The sequence below is a fragment of the Gobio gobio genome (assembly GCF_949357685.1).
Source record: "Gobio gobio genome assembly, chromosome: 14".
NCBI lineage: Eukaryota > Metazoa > Chordata > Actinopteri > Cypriniformes > Gobionidae > Gobio > Gobio gobio.
In genome coordinates this window covers 54207927-54225426 of record NC_137107.1, presented here as the reverse complement: position 1 = coordinate 54225426, position 17500 = coordinate 54207927, and the positions used below count along the sequence as shown (strand labels likewise).

The 17500-nt window shown below is 44.0% G+C and overlaps 1 protein-coding gene across 3 annotated transcripts in view; it reads left to right on the top strand.

Annotated features, from left to right (window-relative positions):
- Positions 1–17500, top strand: part of ppef2b (protein phosphatase with EF-hand domain 2b) — a 54692-nt gene that overhangs the window by 29689 nt on the left and 7503 nt on the right. For all 3 annotated transcript variants that reach the window (XR_013817857.1, XM_079834301.1, XM_079834302.1), the window contains one exon: positions 8418–8560. Coding sequence is in view for 2 of the 3 variants with exons in the window: in XM_079834301.1 (XP_079690427.1) it covers positions 8418–8560 (143 nt within the window). In the remaining variant the exon portion in view is untranslated. The remainder of the gene's footprint in view (positions 1–8417; positions 8561–17500) is intronic.

Sequence of the window (17500 nt, the reverse complement as noted above, 5' to 3'; positions counted from 1 at the left end):
TGTGTCTTTGTGTGTCTCAGTCTCTGCTCAGCAATCAGTAAACAGCTTCAGGATCCTGGGAGAGTGCAAGTCAACGAACCACACGAATTAAGTCAATATGGTTTATTCAGAATGCAGCTCTCAGAGATACAGCAAAAAGACAGTGATATTTATACCATTATTCCACGCCCTTTCAGTTAGGTGTGTGTGTCCATTATAAGAACAGAAGAGTAGAGATAAGTTCAACAGTTGAACGTCCTTGGTAGTAGCAAAAATAGGAACATACTGGTCGCATAGAAATGATAACAGCTAGGTTTGTGCGTTTCTGTACACACGGCCTGATAATGGAATGTGCTTGCGCACACACCAAGAGCTGATAAAACAGGAGACACCTGTTGCCTTTCTCATGCTCAGAAAATGAAGTTAGCAGAAAATGTACACTCAGAATATATACACATATAATCTTTCAATCCCCTCTTTTAAGCTGAAAGCTTAACGTTGAGCAGTTGGTTCATAACGATGTGATGGTGTCAAGCTAGAGACAGTAGCGTACACTCGATTCATCAAACATTGCAGTAAGCATGGCCCAAAAATACAGACAGCCAGTAGAATCAGCAATATTGGCATTAACATAGTTACAAATGGCGTGACCCAACCAAATACGGAATGCAGGAAGCCCCAACCCCAATCCTTTTCTCTAGTTTCATCCTTATACAACTTCTTCGCTGTTTTCCTCATCTCTTCCACAGCATGGCCCACAGCTCCTTCAGCTTCATCCTCAGCTGGGACAAAGGTGCAGCACTGATCCCCCACCATGGCACAGACGCCCCCTTTATCAGCCAGGAGCATGTCCAATGCCAGGCGGTTTTGCATGGTCATCAGGCGCAGGGCACCTAGTTCTTTTCTCACTCCGGTCATACCATCAGTGGTGTCATTGACAAACTTTGCCAGTCGATAATGAAGGACCTCGATGTGAACCCATTGATCTGCAGTTCCCTTTTGGGGGAACATGGAGGTCCACCAACGAGTCCAGTGGGAGGTCAGGCGGTGGTCTTTAGGGACTTCATCCATGGATACGTCCCTTCTCAGTCGATGATGCGTGGGCCTAGGCTGGTTAGTTTGCTGGAATATCTGGATTGGGTAAGATAACTGAAGTGGGGCACACAGACCGGACCAGTTTTCCGGTATATCTTTGAATAGGTCTCCTGGGCCACAATACCACCACCAATCAAGGTGTAATCTGAAAGTAATATTACCATATGACTCAAATATCTTTAATAATGTCTTTTTCATCGTGTTGACGTGTACGGTGGTGGCATTGAAAGAGGTCCAGAGTGGTTGTTCACTGATCACCTCTTTACACATCTCTCGCCTAATCCGACCCCTGGGGTCGGATGGATTGGTGCTAGTGCCTTGATAACATTTAGTAAATATAAAATTCTTTGGAAAGACGGGCCTGATGTTGATATGCTCAGGTAGGAAGGGGTGTTGGGGCCGGGAGCCATTCTGAGAGTGGTCCATGCATTGGGCTCGAGGGAGCCATGCAAAATCTCTTCCTCCAGGCCATACGTACACATAGGTGCATGAATGATCGTATAAAGATTGGTCTAGCACGGGCATAGAGATACCAATTACAGACGACATTATTTGTTGACATACGTAACATGATTCATCGGTGACGCCTCGAGCGACAGAACTAGCATATTGCCAAAACAAATTATCCGTTGGCTTTACAGCCAAGGTACATGTCATACAGAGAACAATTACATACACATAATACGGCTGCATTCTGAGAGTATGCTTAATATCAATACAACAATAATAACAATACAGAAAATAATGATGATGCTAAAATGGTACCAAAGCAAAAAAATAAAATCAGAAAGGATATTGGTGCTGATGAGTGTTATTTCATGAGCAGCGCTGCGTGTTCAGCTCCTCTGCTATGCGATAACAGACAGTCAGCCAGCAAAGAATCGTGGTCAGTCCCAGTCAGTCCAGGTCACGCACAGCCCCAGCCTCTCCGCCCTTTGACGCAGTAGTGGTTTTTTCAAACCCTACCCAAGTGGCCCCTTGTTCAGGTATCGGACAGCTCTAGTAAACCTAGACAGACATGGTTATTCCCTACAATTATTGCCATTGCATTTCCATTAATGCACACGTCCTGGGACACCTGTAACACACAAAATTAGTTAGCAGCTTGTCCAGGGATTTTCTTCAACCTTGTAGCGTGGATCCACTGTGGAAAAGATTCCGTTAGTGCTGCAGTTCGAGTTACCGCCACAATTTTTGTCGGGGAGCTATACTTTGTAGTTTCAAAAGAATCCCCCATCTTTAAGAATTGTTTGACCATCACTTCGTCCCCAATTTTGAATGGGTGTGTTGGGTCTAATGGTAGTGGTGCAGAACTCGAATGCAGCTTCCTCCAGTTTTCATGGAGTACCTCACATAATAATCTAGCATATTCCCCCAGGGGCACATCACATCCAACACCTCCAAGAATCCCACCTCCTTTCCAGGGGGCGGGGAATGGACGACCCATTACCATTTCATATGGGGATAGCCCTTTTAGACCCTTATGGGGTGCCATTCTCATTTCGGCTAGGACAACAGGTAACAATTTTGGCCAGTCATTATGACCAGCTGTGTGCATTGCTTTTCTCAATTTGTCTTTGATGGTGCGGTTGGCCCGTTCCACAATTCCGGACGATTGTGGATGGTACGGTATGTGGTGCTGCCACGTAATCTGTAATTGTTTTGTCATATCCATTAGCAATTTTGCGATGAAAGCAGGGCCTTTGTCTGAGTCTATGGCGAGTGGTATACCATATCTAGGTATAATTTCCTTCATTAAGTGTGTTACAACTGTCTTCGCATCCTCCTTAGCACACGGGAAAGCCTCAATCCACCTTGAAAATTTATCAATGAATACCAATAAGTATTTGTACGGACCTTTCTTAGGTAAGTGCGTAAAGTCCACTTGCCATTGTTGTAACGGACTATCTGGTAGCGGTAAAATTTGATGTTTCGCTACTGGTTTCGTAGTATTATTCATTGCACATGTCACACATCTCCCTAATGTGTCCTGTATTCTTGCTGCCAAATCTTGAATACATAAAAATTTAGACATATCCTCGTATACCCCTCTTTGGCCGCGGTGTGTGACACCATGAAACTCCCAAATGAGGAAGTAAGCACATGAGGCTGGCACACAAACGCGGCCATGACCATCAATGATAATACCCAATGAATTTTCAACCCCACCCATGTGGTTCCAGTAGGCCCTGTCAGAGTCAGATGCCGAGGCCTGCATTGCTCTTAAGTCTGTATTTGGTATCATACCACAGGTAAGGACCTGTGGGTCAGCTGATACTGCGGTTATATTTAACCATGGAGGCATTTTACCTGATAAAGCCCCCTCTTTTGCCATTTTGTCAGCTAAAGAGTTGCCTTTAGCTTCCCTCGTGTTGTCATATGAATGACCTTTGGTTTTAATTATGGCCAAACGTCGAGGTAGTCTACATGCCTGTATTAGATCCATTACTAACGATCCATGGGCTATAGGCTTACCATCAGCAGCAACGTAGCCTCTAGTAGCCCAGATCTGGCCAAAATCGTGTGCCACACCAAAAGCGTACCTGCTGTCAGTATAAATGTTGACATCCTCATCCTCAGCCAACGTACAGGCTCTGGTCAGAGCAATCAATTCAGCGGCCTGTGCTGATGAAAAAGGCAGAGAATAGGATTCTAATGTTTTGTCTGGTAACTCACAAACGGCATATCCACACAGATATACCCCATCTTGTGGTTTGGAACAAGAGCCATCCACAAATAGCGATCTGGCGCCCTCTATTGGAGTGGACAGCATGTCAGGCCTGATGGAACAATCAGTAGTTATTGTCATCATACAATCATGTTCATCAGCTTCACAATCATCCTGTGCATGAATCAGTCGTTGTAAGGCATGTGCTACTGTGTCATGTGATGAAGTAGGCTTGACCACCAGGTTTTCAGTATTCAACAACACACCCTCGTATCCACTCCGTCGTTGGACTGACAAGTGTTGGGTGGATAAATGCCTAAGCATGTACTGAATCTGATGAGCACAGTGTAATGTCAAGTGATGACCTTGTACAATCTTTTGACAGTCACCAACCATTACTGCAGCCGCAGCAATCGCCTTCAAGCAGGCTGGCAGGCCTTTCGCCACATTATCAAGAGATTTGGACAGATATGAACATGGTCTAAACCCTCCCCCATGTTCCTGGGCCAGCACCGCACTGGCCACATCACCATGATGTGTAACATATAGATGAAAAGGTAAATCATAGTTAGGCAGCCCCAGGGCCGGTGCTGAACACAAGGCTGACTTCAGGGCCTCGTATGAGTTCAACATCGGCTGCGTCCAGGTCAATGGACCTGTCATGGGGTCCTCATGAGTAAAAGCACTTCTGAGTGTTTTGTCATGGTATGAGCAATCAGGGATCCACTGACGACAGTAATTAATCAGACCAAGAAAAGCCATTAGTGCGTGTTTTGTTGCTGGTCGTTTGGTGTCAACAATAATTTTAATTCTCTCTGGTGATAGCAGCTTTTGGCCCTTTGAGAGCACATTGCCTAAATAATTGACTTGTGGTAAGCAGAACTGAAGCTTCTGCTTTGACACCTTGAAACCACAGTCAGCCAATCGCTGCAGAAGGCAGGCAGTAGCCTCTTTGCAGTCTGAATCACTTTCGCCAGTCACCAGGATGTCGTCGGCATACTGCAACATGCATGAATTTGTGGGCAGCTTTAGATCAGACAAACAATCCCTAATTACCTGTGTGAAGACCGCTGGTGAGTCAACAAACCCTTGTGGCATTCTGGTCCACGTGAACTGTCGGCCGCGGTGCGTAAATGCAAACAATTGCTGTGTGTTAGGATGCACTGGGACACTAAAAAAGGCAGAACATAAGTCAACAACAGAGAAATATTCATGATCTGACTTAATTGATGACATAATGGTCGGTACATCAGGGACCACTGGGGCTACTGGCACAATAATCTCATTAATTGCCCTCAAGTCTTGAGTGAATCGCCAGGTGCCATCAGGCTTCTTAACTGGATTCACAGGCGTGTTGTATGGGCTTTTACATGGCACGACCACTCCCTGTTCCATCAATGAACTTAAGACCTTGTCAATACCCAGAGCTTTGTCTTCAGACAGGGGATATTGTTTTCTGTACACAGGGTCGTGGTGTCTAACTGTGGCCTCGTATGGTTGACAGTTGACAAAGCCTACGTCATTTTTATGTGTGGCCCATAGATGATCGGGCAGCCCAAGACCATCTAAAATTTGCTCCCCTGTTTGGGACATGCAGGCAAAATTATGAGGAACTACAGCCCCATGTATTGCCATCAAACAATTATTTTTTGCTGCAGAGCTATTTACAGTGAGCTTAGAGCCAGAAAAACAGAAGTTTAGGCACAATTTTGACATCAGATCCCTTCCTAAAAGGTTGAAGGGTGACCCTTCCATGAACACAAAACGGTGTCTCAGCCGAGTGTCAGGGTCATCATCACAAAATATTAGAAAAGGAGGAGTTAAGTAACTCTCAAAAGGGACCCCATCAATTCCCACAGAGCTAATAGTTTTTCCAGAGATAGGTCCCTCATATGTAGACCCCAGCGAGGACATGGTAGCCCCTGTATCTAAGATAAAGCTGTATATTGAACCATTTACATTCAAATCGACAGTTGGTACATCACTGCTGAGTGGCGAATCAAAGTTGACAGATAATAAAGCCTCATTACAGCAGCTGTCGCTGGGGTTTTTGCTCTGTGGGCAGCCCTAGTACTGGTGATATGGGCTCGGCCCCCCTCTTCCTGCATTGTGGGGAGGAGGAGGAGGAGGAGGAGCGTCAGCCGGCCCAGCGCTGCGCTGTGGGCCATAGTTATTATACCCAGCTTGCTCATACTGCTGAGGACCCTGCCAAGCAGGTCCAGCACCATACATGGGCACAGACAGTGGTCTCCTTCCCGTCTTCAAGACGGCGCCCTTTTGCTCATCAGCTATACGTTTTCTGCACTCCTTATACCAATGTCCTGGCTTCTGACAGTAATTGCATTTCCCTGTCTTCTTACCCCTATACTGGCCCTGTCCCTGATTTTGAACTGCGACGCAGGCTACATTTTTCTTCGTGCCCTGGATCTGAAATAACCCATCTGATTCTAGCGTCCGAATTTTGGCTGCAGCATCTTTTATTTTCAGTGTACTTCTGTCACTTAGATGATGTTTGAGCGTATCCTGATGGGCCGGAGTGCAACTAGCCATAAAGGTTGAGATAAACATCGGGTTTGGTTCGTCAGGTTTTAGCTCCAACCCACCAACATTCATCCAAACATCAGTAAATCGCTTTATGAACTGAGAGGGCGGTTCATCTTTTTCTTGTTTACAGTTAGTGACCTGTGATAAGTCACGGTTTGCTGCTTTTAGGTTTAACAGATACTTTTTCAAATCTTTTTCCAATCTCTTAAGCATTCCAGCCGACTCGTCGCGCCACTTAAGTTTAGTAAACGTTTTCCTTGATTTCCTGGATCCCTCCTCTTCTTCTTCCTTGTACGTGTCTACTTTATCAGTTTCTGGTGCCAACACGGGCACGGCTTGTATCAACGTATCTTCATCATACGCGTCTCCTAACTTGCATTGTAGGATAAACCTATAATCCGCACCCACTAACTGACAGTGACGAGATGTTCTAATCAGCATATCTACGAACGGTATTGGTTTCGACGGGCTAGGCAACAGATCAATTATATCTTTTAGAGCGCTTGGAGATGGGGGTTGAATGTCAATTCCCCCTCTTCGCTCCATCCATACGGCTGCCACATTTTGCACTTTAGGAGGATCGATTACGGACCCGGAGTCTGGTCCTGAATCGTCCATATACTCATTATCATCACATTCCTGCTCTATCTCTTCACTTGTAAGAAGTGAAGGGTAGATTTTCGGTATTTCTCTTATCTTTTGTTCTTTCTTATTTTCTCTAGGTTTTTCAGAAATTTGCAGAGGCGCAGACGTCGACGATTTCGAAACACACACTAAATTAGGCGGTGGAACATAAGGGGGAGGATTTTCCCGTGACAAGGCAAAATCTTCTGACTTATCAGCTGCAGGTTTTTTCTTTTTAAATTTCTCAGGGTTAGGAACAGTCTTTAAGACGGCCTTTGGGACATATGCTCGAGTTTTGTCTCGCCATACATCAGCCATTTTATACCACACGTCATATCCCCCTTTCATGTAGTCATAATCCCAATTTGGGTCGCCCTGTCGCCCATAAATTAGGTCGAACGCACTTCGTAGGAATCCAGGGTCGAAAGTTCCTTCCCTGGGATAACTACGCCATTGTGCACCTTCTGTCCAGCCAGCTTAATTATCCAAATATGGATTTGTATAATACCCCCAACTACATCTTTCCATCCATACCTTAGGGGTTTCACTTGGTTCTGGTTTTGGATATGTTTGACCCATTTTCCCAAATTAACTGGCCAGGCACTGACACACACAGTTTACTTAGTCTATAATTGTACGTCTAGAATTTATACAATTTTCCCTTAAGTTTGAGATACAACCAGAACAGGTAAAAAATTGATTTTATCTCTTACCTGTCTGGATGTATCCCGGACGAGCCCCCAGAACACTGTAAGAAATTTGATTCCCTGTGTCTTTGTGTGTCTCAGTCTCTGCTCAGCAATCAGTAAACAGCTTCAGGATCCTGGGAGAGTGCAAGTCAACGAACCACACGAATTAAGTCAATATGGTTTATTCAGAATGCAGCTCTCAGAGATACAGCAAAAAGACAGTGATATTTATACCATTATTCCACGCCCTTTCAGTTAGGTGTGTGTGTCCATTATAAGAACAGAAGAGTAGAGATAAGTTCAACAGTTGAACGTCCTTGGTAGTAGCAAAAATAGGAACATACTGGTCGCATAGAAATGATAACAGCTAGGTTTGTGCGTTTCTGTACACACGGCCTGATAATGGAATGTGCTTGCGCACACACCAAGAGCTGATAAAACAGGAGACACCTGTTGCCTTTCTCATGCTCAGAAAATGAAGTTAGCAGAAAATGTACACTCAGAATATATACACATATAATCTTTCAGTATCCACACATCCTTCCATTACATTTACCCATCCATCCATCCACCCATCTAGTATCCACACATCCATCCATCCATCCATCCATCCACCCATTACATTTACCCATCCATCCACCCATCTAGTATCCACACATCCTTCCATCCATCCACCCATTAAATTTACTAATCCATCCACCCATCTAGTTTCCATCCATCCATCCATTACATTTACCCATCCATCCACCCATCTAGTATCCACATATCCTTCCATCCATCCAGTTTTACTGTAATTCGTTCTGTCGATTCTTTTGCAGGTTTTGACAATATTTTCGGCCTCTAATTACTATGATGTGGGCAGCAACAGAGGCGCTTACATCCGTTTGGGCCCCGACCTCGTTCCTCACTTTAAACGGTTTCAGGCCAGCAGATCGACACGAGAGCTCACACTCAGACAGAGGTAAACACACACACACACACACACGCACACACACACACACACACACACACACACACACACACACACACACACACACACACACACACACACACACACACACACACACACACACTCACACTCACTCTCACACTCACACAAACTCACTCACAAACACACTCACACTCACTCACTCACTCACTCACACTCACACACTCAGACTCACACACACACACACACACACACACACACACACACACACACACACACACACACACTCACACACTCACTCACAAACACACTCACTCACTCACTCACACACTCACTCACACACTCACACTCACTCACACACACTCACTCACACTCACTCACACACACTCACACTCACTCACACTCACTCACAGACTCACTCACTCACACACTCACTCACTCACTCACTCACACTCACTCACAAACACAAACACACTCACACTCACTCACAAACACAAACACACTCACACTCACACTCTCACACACTCACTCACACTCACTCACACACACTCACACTCACTCACACACTCACACTCACTCACAGACTCACTCACTCACTCACACACTCACTCACTCACTCACACTCACTCACAAACACAAACACACTCACACTCACACTCACTCACACACACACTCACACTCACTCACACACACTCACACTCACTCACACTCACTCACACACACACTCACACACTCACACTCACTCACAGACTCACTCACTCACACACTCACTCACTCACTCACACTCACTCACAAACACAACACACACACACACACACACACACACACACACACACACACACACACACACACACACACACACACACACACACACACACACACACACACACACACACACTCACACACTCACTCACAAACACACTCACTCACTCACTCACACACTCACTCACACACTCACACTCACTCACACACACTCACTCACACTCACTCACACTCACACTCACTCACACACACACTCACACTCACTCACACACACTCACACTCACTCACACTCACTCACACACACACTCACACACTCACACTCACTCACAGACTCACTCACTCACACACTCACTCACTCACTCACACTCACTCACAAACACAAACACACACACACTCACACTCACTCACACTCACTCACACACACACACACACACTCACACTCACTCACAGACTCACTCTATCACTCCCTCCAGGAAATAAACGACACCACGGTTCTGGTTACTGATGGATTTATTGCATTTGTCATCCCTTTCTCCGTCGTCATATTCACCGTCAATGAAATCCACCGTCAAACTACAGTATGACAATGTAAAAGATAAACACGTTCACATACACTATAAAGAGGTAAATACAAATACACTCGGGAAATATAAACGTAATACACACCTCGCTGGCTGCATATAACCAAGAGGGAATGAGATCACTTTAAAATACCCGTTTCAAAACACAAAAAAGAAAAACATCTTCTTGACTTCTTTACTCAAAACACGAGTAACACTTGTAATCTTCACACGGAGAACAACTTCTCACAAAAAAAAAAAACTTTTCCTGTTGCACCTTAAGAAAATGTCCGTGTGCAACGCAAATGTCTTTTAGTTCCTTGTTAACCTCAACACTCAATATTCATGAATAGATTAAACAAATATAACAAAAAACATGTTAAATAACAGAAATAATATGTATGACAGTTATACTCCCACCAAATGACTATTTGTCATTTCACCTCACAATTTAAACCTTTTCACACCTTAATTTCAACCATACAGTATGCCTTTAAACCTTACAGTAACATAAAATACTGTATTCATGAAATGGCAACCATAACCTTTACTCGGCTTCAAGCAGTACAACTGTCTTTTGTACAGGCCTATCAAGGTAGACTGGCTTGGAAATGCGTCTTCCCTGACTGTCTAAGGTTGAGTCACTAATTAACAGTTTCACCTTTCGAACCTTTCCATCAGTGCTCGGATACACCTCAGTCACCCTAGCCAATCTCCATCGGTTACGTGGAGAACTGTCCTCCTGCAGGATGACAATGTCGTTAACCTTCGTATTTCTCTTCTCTTTCTGCCATATTTGTCTTTGCTGAAGATTAAGGAGATACTCCTTCTTCCACCTTGTCCAAAACTCGTTTGCCAAAAACTGCACCTGACGCCATCTCTTGCGCAAGTATAGATCCTGACTCACAAACTCACCTGGAGGTGGGAATATTATGTTAGACTTCATCATAAGAATGTGATTGGGCGTGAGAGGTTCAAGGCTTGTTGGGTCATTTAAATGCTCGATTGTCAGAGGTCTGCTATTTATAATAGCCATCACTTCATACAGAAAGGTTCTGAGCGAGGCACTGTCGAGTCGTTTAGCAGACTGATCAAGGATTGCAGTTAGAACACTTCTGATCGTCCTTATTTGCCTCTCCCATACGCCTCCCATGTGGCTTGATGATGGGAAGTTCATTATGAACTCACATCCATATTCCTTTAACTGTTCATGATCCAAATTCTTCATTGCATTCATGAACTCTCCTTTTGCACCTACGAAGTTAGTACCTTGATCACATCTCAACTGTCTTACGTGTCCTCGTATTGCGATGAATCCACGCAATGCGTTGATAAAAGCATCTGTAGTGAGGTCATCAAGCATTTCAATATGTATGGCTCTAGAGCACATACAGGTGAAAACAAGACCATACTTCTTCAGTTCCTTTCTTGCGTCCTTCACATAGAATGGTCCAAAACAGTCTATGCCACAATATGTGAAAGGAGGTGTCATTTCCATTCTTTCTTCTGGCAAATCCGCCATTTTTGGATCTTGTGTGTTCCTTCTGTACTTTCTGCATGTTGTGCACTTGTAAATATGTGAGGCAACTGCATTGCTGCATCCTATGACCCATACCCCATTGGATCGCAATTCATTGGCAGTTATTCCTCTTCCTTGATGATGCACCTTTTCATGGTAGTGCTTAATAAGCAACGACGATACATGACTCTTATTTGGCACAATGGCAGGATGCTTGACATGAGGATGAAGAACAGATCTTGTCAAACGTCCTCCAACCCTAAGCACACCATGCTCATCTACAAACGGACTCAGTTTGTGTAGTTTGTTTACCTTGTCTTTGGGTTTTACTTCCTTGCCTTGCTTTATACTTCTGATTTCACTGCTGAATGCTTCCCTCTGAACCAACTTGATTATAAACAGCTCTGCTTCCTGCCTTTCCTCAATCCTTGTAGCTCCACTTACTTTATCTTTGATGCCCTTGATCTGCTTAGCATGGCGCTTTAGAAGAGCAATAGCCTTGACAGCTCTTTTCCAGTCAGAGAACTTTGTTAAGCGGTCTAACAATGACCTCTTCTCCCTCACCTTGGTGTTGAGCACCAGGGCCTTTCTAAGTTCCGGATCATCATCATAGACTTCTCCCACCATAACATCTCCTCTGGGTAGCTCTCTTTCGCATAAAAAATCTGGGCCAGTGAACCAATTTGAAGCAACAAGCTGATCTGCGGAGAGACCTCTCGACGCATGATCCGCAGGATTATCTTCAGACTTTACAAAGTGCCATTGTGCAGGATCTGTAGTGGACTTGATTCTTTGGATTCTGTTCGCAACAAACACATGAAACCGCCTGGCATCATTGTTTATATAGCCGAGGACAACCTTTGAGTCAGTCCAAAAATGTTCTTGAAGACCCTCTATTTCGAGCTCATTTCTGAGCATAACACTTGTTCTTGCTGCTACGACTGCAGCTGACAACTCAAGCCGTGGTACTGTGGTTACCTTGGTAGGAGCAACCCGTGCTTTTCCCATGACTAGCGTGCAGTGAACATCTCCCTTGATGTCGACTGCTCTGAGGTAACTACATTCCCCATAACCGATGACACTTGCATCTGAGAAGTGGTGAAGTTCGTACTGCTTGACATCCTTGAAGTTATCTGGGATATAGCACCTTCTGATCCTTACATTAGATAAGTTTCGAAGATCTTTTAGCCAGATTTCCCACTGTGCTCTTAGCTCTAGTGGGAGCGGCTCATCCCAAGTTACTTTGTCTCGACACAGTTGTTGTAGGATCTGCTTTCCACGGAGAATAAAAGGCGCTACGAAACCCAATGGATCGTAGATGGAGGCTACTGTAGAAAGCACTCCTCTTCTGGTATTTGGGTGTTCCTTGACGGTCACTCTGAACTGGAAGTCATCAGAGGATACACACCATTGAACGCCAAGAGCTCTTTCCATGAGTGGTTCTCCCAAAGCCATATCCATGTCTTTGACACTTTCAGCACATTCGTCCTTCGGTATTGATTTCAACACCTCCTTGCTGTTGGAGATAAATTTGTGTAGTCTAAGCTTGCCTGTGCTGCACAGGTCTCTCGCTTCCTTAATCAGTTGGATTGCTTCAGCATCAGATGTTGCACACACTAATCCATCGTCAACATAAAAATTCCTTTGGATGAACTTAACAGTGCTTGGGTTAAATTTATCCTGACCTTGAGCGGCTAGATGCTTAAGTCCAAAATTGGCACATCCAGGTGAGGAGGCTGCCCCAAATAGGTGGACCTTCATCCGAAAAATTGAGGGTGGAGACTCTAGATCACCGTTCTCCCACCATAAAAACCTGAGGTAGTCTTGGTGCTCAGGCCTTACATGGAACTGGTGAAACATTTTTTCTACGTCACACATGATGGCAATCGGGCCTTTGCGAAACCTACAAAGGACTCCCACCAAGGTGTTTGTGAGCTCTGGACCAGTAAGAAGTTGGTCATTCAGTGACGTTTCTTGGAACCTTGCTGAGCAATCAAAAACCACTCGTATCTTCCCAGGCTTTTGGGGGTTGTATACGCCGTGGTGGGGAATATACCAGACTGGTTGATTGTGAAGCTCTTCTCCAGGGACCTTTTCTGCGTCGCCACGAGCAATGATGTCTTTCATAAACCCCAAGTAGTCAGTGCGGTATTGCTGGTCTCTCTTGAGCCTTCGTTCCAAGGACATTAGGCGTTGAACAGCACATGATTTATTATTTGGTAGATTTGGTCTGTCTTGTTTGAAAGGTAAGGGCATTTCGAAATGACCGTCTTGCTTCTGTCTGATTCCGTCTTTCAGTTTAGCCAAGAAGTGAAGATCTTCTTGAGAGAAGGTTGTCTCGTCTCCAGCTCTCTCACTGAAATCAGATTCCAACATCTTAATTATGTCATCTGGAGTGACCATTTCACTGACCTGGGTGTTGCAAACAAAGTGGACTTCTCCTTTAAGCTTGACCATTGCATTCACTTCAGGCATGACTTGTTTTACAATGATGCGATGACTTACTCCAATTGCATCACCGTAGTGTTCACCTGGGTCACCATAGCTCACTATGCTCCATCCTAAGTCGGTCTTCTGAGCAAATGGCTGGCTTTCCTCTCCATAAACGACTTCTCGTGGCATTAAAGCTTGTGGGCAATTGTACCCAATCAACAGACCAATTTCGCAATCCTTTTGAGGCGCGATGTGGTCAGCAAGATGCTCCAAATGAGGCCATGCCTTTGCTGTCTCAGGCACTGGGATGTGTGTGCGATTAGCAGGAATGAAGTCACGAGTGTAAACTGTCGGCACAGTTAACTTCTTGGAGGAAAATAGGCCCCTTATTTGTAGGCTATTAAGTCTTTTACAGTGAATGATTGTCCCCTTTGATGACATTGTAGATAGTTTTAACTTAACTTGTTCAGTGTTTGTATCAAGAACATCTGCCACTTCATCAAGAATGAATGAAGAGTCACTCTGTGAATCTAACAGAGCATAGACGAGAACTTCCTTGTCTGGATCACTTGGCGTTGACACATAGACAGGTACTATTGCCGACGTCTGTGTACTATTAGTATCTTGTACAACTCTGTTAGAGGTTGTTTCCTTTGTGACGTCTTGTGGTTGAGTTCTTTCCTTAGATTGTTCCTTCTTTAGTTCTTGGTCCCTTTTCGAACGTTCTTCGTGCAGGCATGTGGGGTGCCTCCTTGAGCATGAATCGCAGACCATCCGGTTAGTGCAGCTCTTAGACTGGTGGCCAGGGCTCAAACAGCCGAAGCACAGTTTTTCACTTTGCATAAATTTTACGCGGTCAGCAACTGGCTTCTCTCTTAATTTATAGCACTTGTGTAAGCTGTGTCCTGGCTTTTTACAAAACACACATGTGACTATTTTTCCTTCAGTGGTGTTTGTTGTGAAGATCTTGGCACCTACGGTTTGGTTCTTTGAAGTTATAATGTTCTGGCTCCTGATCTTCGATTTATCAGATTCACTTTGCCGTAATGCATGGAAGGATGTAATGGGGTTGCAAGCGATGCTAGCCTCCATTGAAAGGAACGTCACAAAATAACTGAAGTTTGGGAACCTTCCGTGTTCAAGTTGATATTGTGTGGCCTTTCGGTTCCATCCGGAGCTTAACCAGTCAGGTAACTTGGCAGTAAGCTTTTGATTCTCAATTCCATCATTAAGAATGTGGAGACTGTCATTGTTAGCCATAGCACTTTCGCAACTGCGTAAAAGGTCTACAAATTTTCTCAACTCAAAACTCTCTCTTGAAGTTATTTTTGGCCATGTATGTAGTTTGTCTCGGAAAGCCTTGGCAATTACAAAGGGTTGGCCATATCTTTCATTGAGCAGGTCCCATGCTGCATTGTATGAATCTTCTGAACCAGCCAGAAAATGACCTTCTAGGGCTTCTCTTGCAGCTCCTCCGTCATATTTTTGAAGAAAGAAGACTTTCTCTGCGGTAGGAATATTCTTTTTCTCTATAAGTGTCTGAAAGGATGATTTCCAATGATTAAACTTGAGTGGATCCCCACTAAATATTGAAGGCTCTGGAATGGGTAGCCTGTTTGCTGTCATAGCTTCAGCTAAGACCTTCACCAGCTCTCGCATGTCATTTTGGAGTTCACCTCTTGGAGTCACATCTCTTGGCAGTGGTGGATGCTGATCAGCAATACTCGCTTGATAGATTATCTGCATATCTGTAGGCAACTCAGCCTCAGAGTTTTGTGGTACAAAGTCCTGGGTTGGATAGAACTCATTTGCATTGTACACGCGAAGCTTCGCTTTGGCTGCATTAAGCCTCTTTAGCTCTTCCAAACGCTCAAGCTCTCTTTTCAAATTTTCAACTGACCTTTTTCTTGCAGCATTCTCTTCATGCTGTCTCTTTAACAAAGCAGCCTCTTGTCTCTCTCTTTCTATCTTGCGTTCGATTTCTTCCTTTTCTCTTTGAAGACGGCGAGTCGATGCAGCTGCTTCTTGGTCTGCAACTATTAACTTATCCTCAGCTTCAAGTCTCTGCAGTTCTGCTTGGTGGCTTTCTTGCTCACCCATAATCTTCAATACAGCCTGTGTATGTGCATACTCAGCAGCAGCTTCTTGTCTTTTGGATGAGGATACAGCAGAGTGAATGGAATTAGACTTAGAATTATTGCTCTGAAATGAAACACTGGAGGTTGAAGATGCGAATACAGATGAAGCATCAGGCCAAATAATCTCCTCCTCATTTCCTTGAATTTGAGACTGTGCATTCTGTATTACAATTCTGGTGACGGATGCACATCTGTCCAACTTGCGTCTCATGTCATGAGCTGGGCTGTCAATCTTTCGGTATTCATCATAAACACTGTTCAGCTCAGATTCTTCTCTTTGAATACCTTTAATGTGTTCTTGGAGGATATCACTGGGATCTTGTTTGATTACAGATTTTTTAGCCACCTTAGTCAAAACTTTCCAGCGTTCATAAATACTGCCAAAGCGAAGTAATAATCCTTTCACTTTGTCCTTCTGAAATTCCTTTCCCTTTTCTGTTAATCTTCGATCTCTTTCACTTCTACGAGGCTCTGCAGGCTGTACTGCTTGTTGTACAATGGTAGACTTCCCTGACACTAGTTCCCTTTCACTTGCTTGAGACATCTTACATTATCTGGGAATTGCCTGTACACACTTACAATTAGCTGTGTAGTTAACAGCAGAATTTATTTTGAAACAATCAAATTAAATTTGGTCAATGTCCTTTAGATCAACCCTTTGATTAAATCAATATTGTAAAGGCTTGGTAATATTGCATTTAAGTGAACATCCTTAGAAAATAATAAAAACTCAACAACAAAAAACCCTGAAAGATATTGGCTTGCTTAAATGTGCACAAAAATGTTTTTTTGTTTTTTGTAATCACTTACTTTCTTCAATAGACAATATCAATAAATTCCCCTTATACAATTTAAACCACAGTTGTTATTATTAAGGTTACACAGTCCCTTGTAGTGTTCAAACTTATTGTCACCTTTCAGAACACAAGCTTAAGTGTCTGACTTATGGACGTCTTAATGAAACACTGATGAACTGCAGGTCCTTAACGATAAACGTGGGCTTATCTGTGTAACGTTACATCCCGTCCTTCCGAGTGTGACACAGCTGGTGGTCTGGGCCGTGCACGAGCAGCTTCGGGAACGTTGAAGCGGGTTGACGCGGGTTCGCGCCGGGCACGAGCAGCTTCGGGAACGTTGACGCAGGTTCGAGTTTGACTATCACTCCCTCCAGGAAATAAACGACACCACGGTTCTGGTTACTGATGGATTTATTGCATTTGTCATCCCTTTCTCCGTCGTCATATTCACCGTCAATGAAATCCACCGTCAAACTACAGTATGACAATGTAAAAGATAAACACGTTCACATACACTATAAAGAGGTAAATACAAATACACTCGGGAAATACAAACGTAATACACACCTCGCTGGCTGCATATAACCAAGAGGGAATGAGATCACTTTAAAATACCCGTTTCAAAACACAAAAAAGAAAAACATCTTCTTGACTTCTTTACTCAAAACACGAGTAACACTTGTAATCTTCACACGGAGAACAACTTCTCACAAAAAAAAAAAACTTTTCCTGTTGCACCTTAAGAAAATGTCCGTGTGCAACGT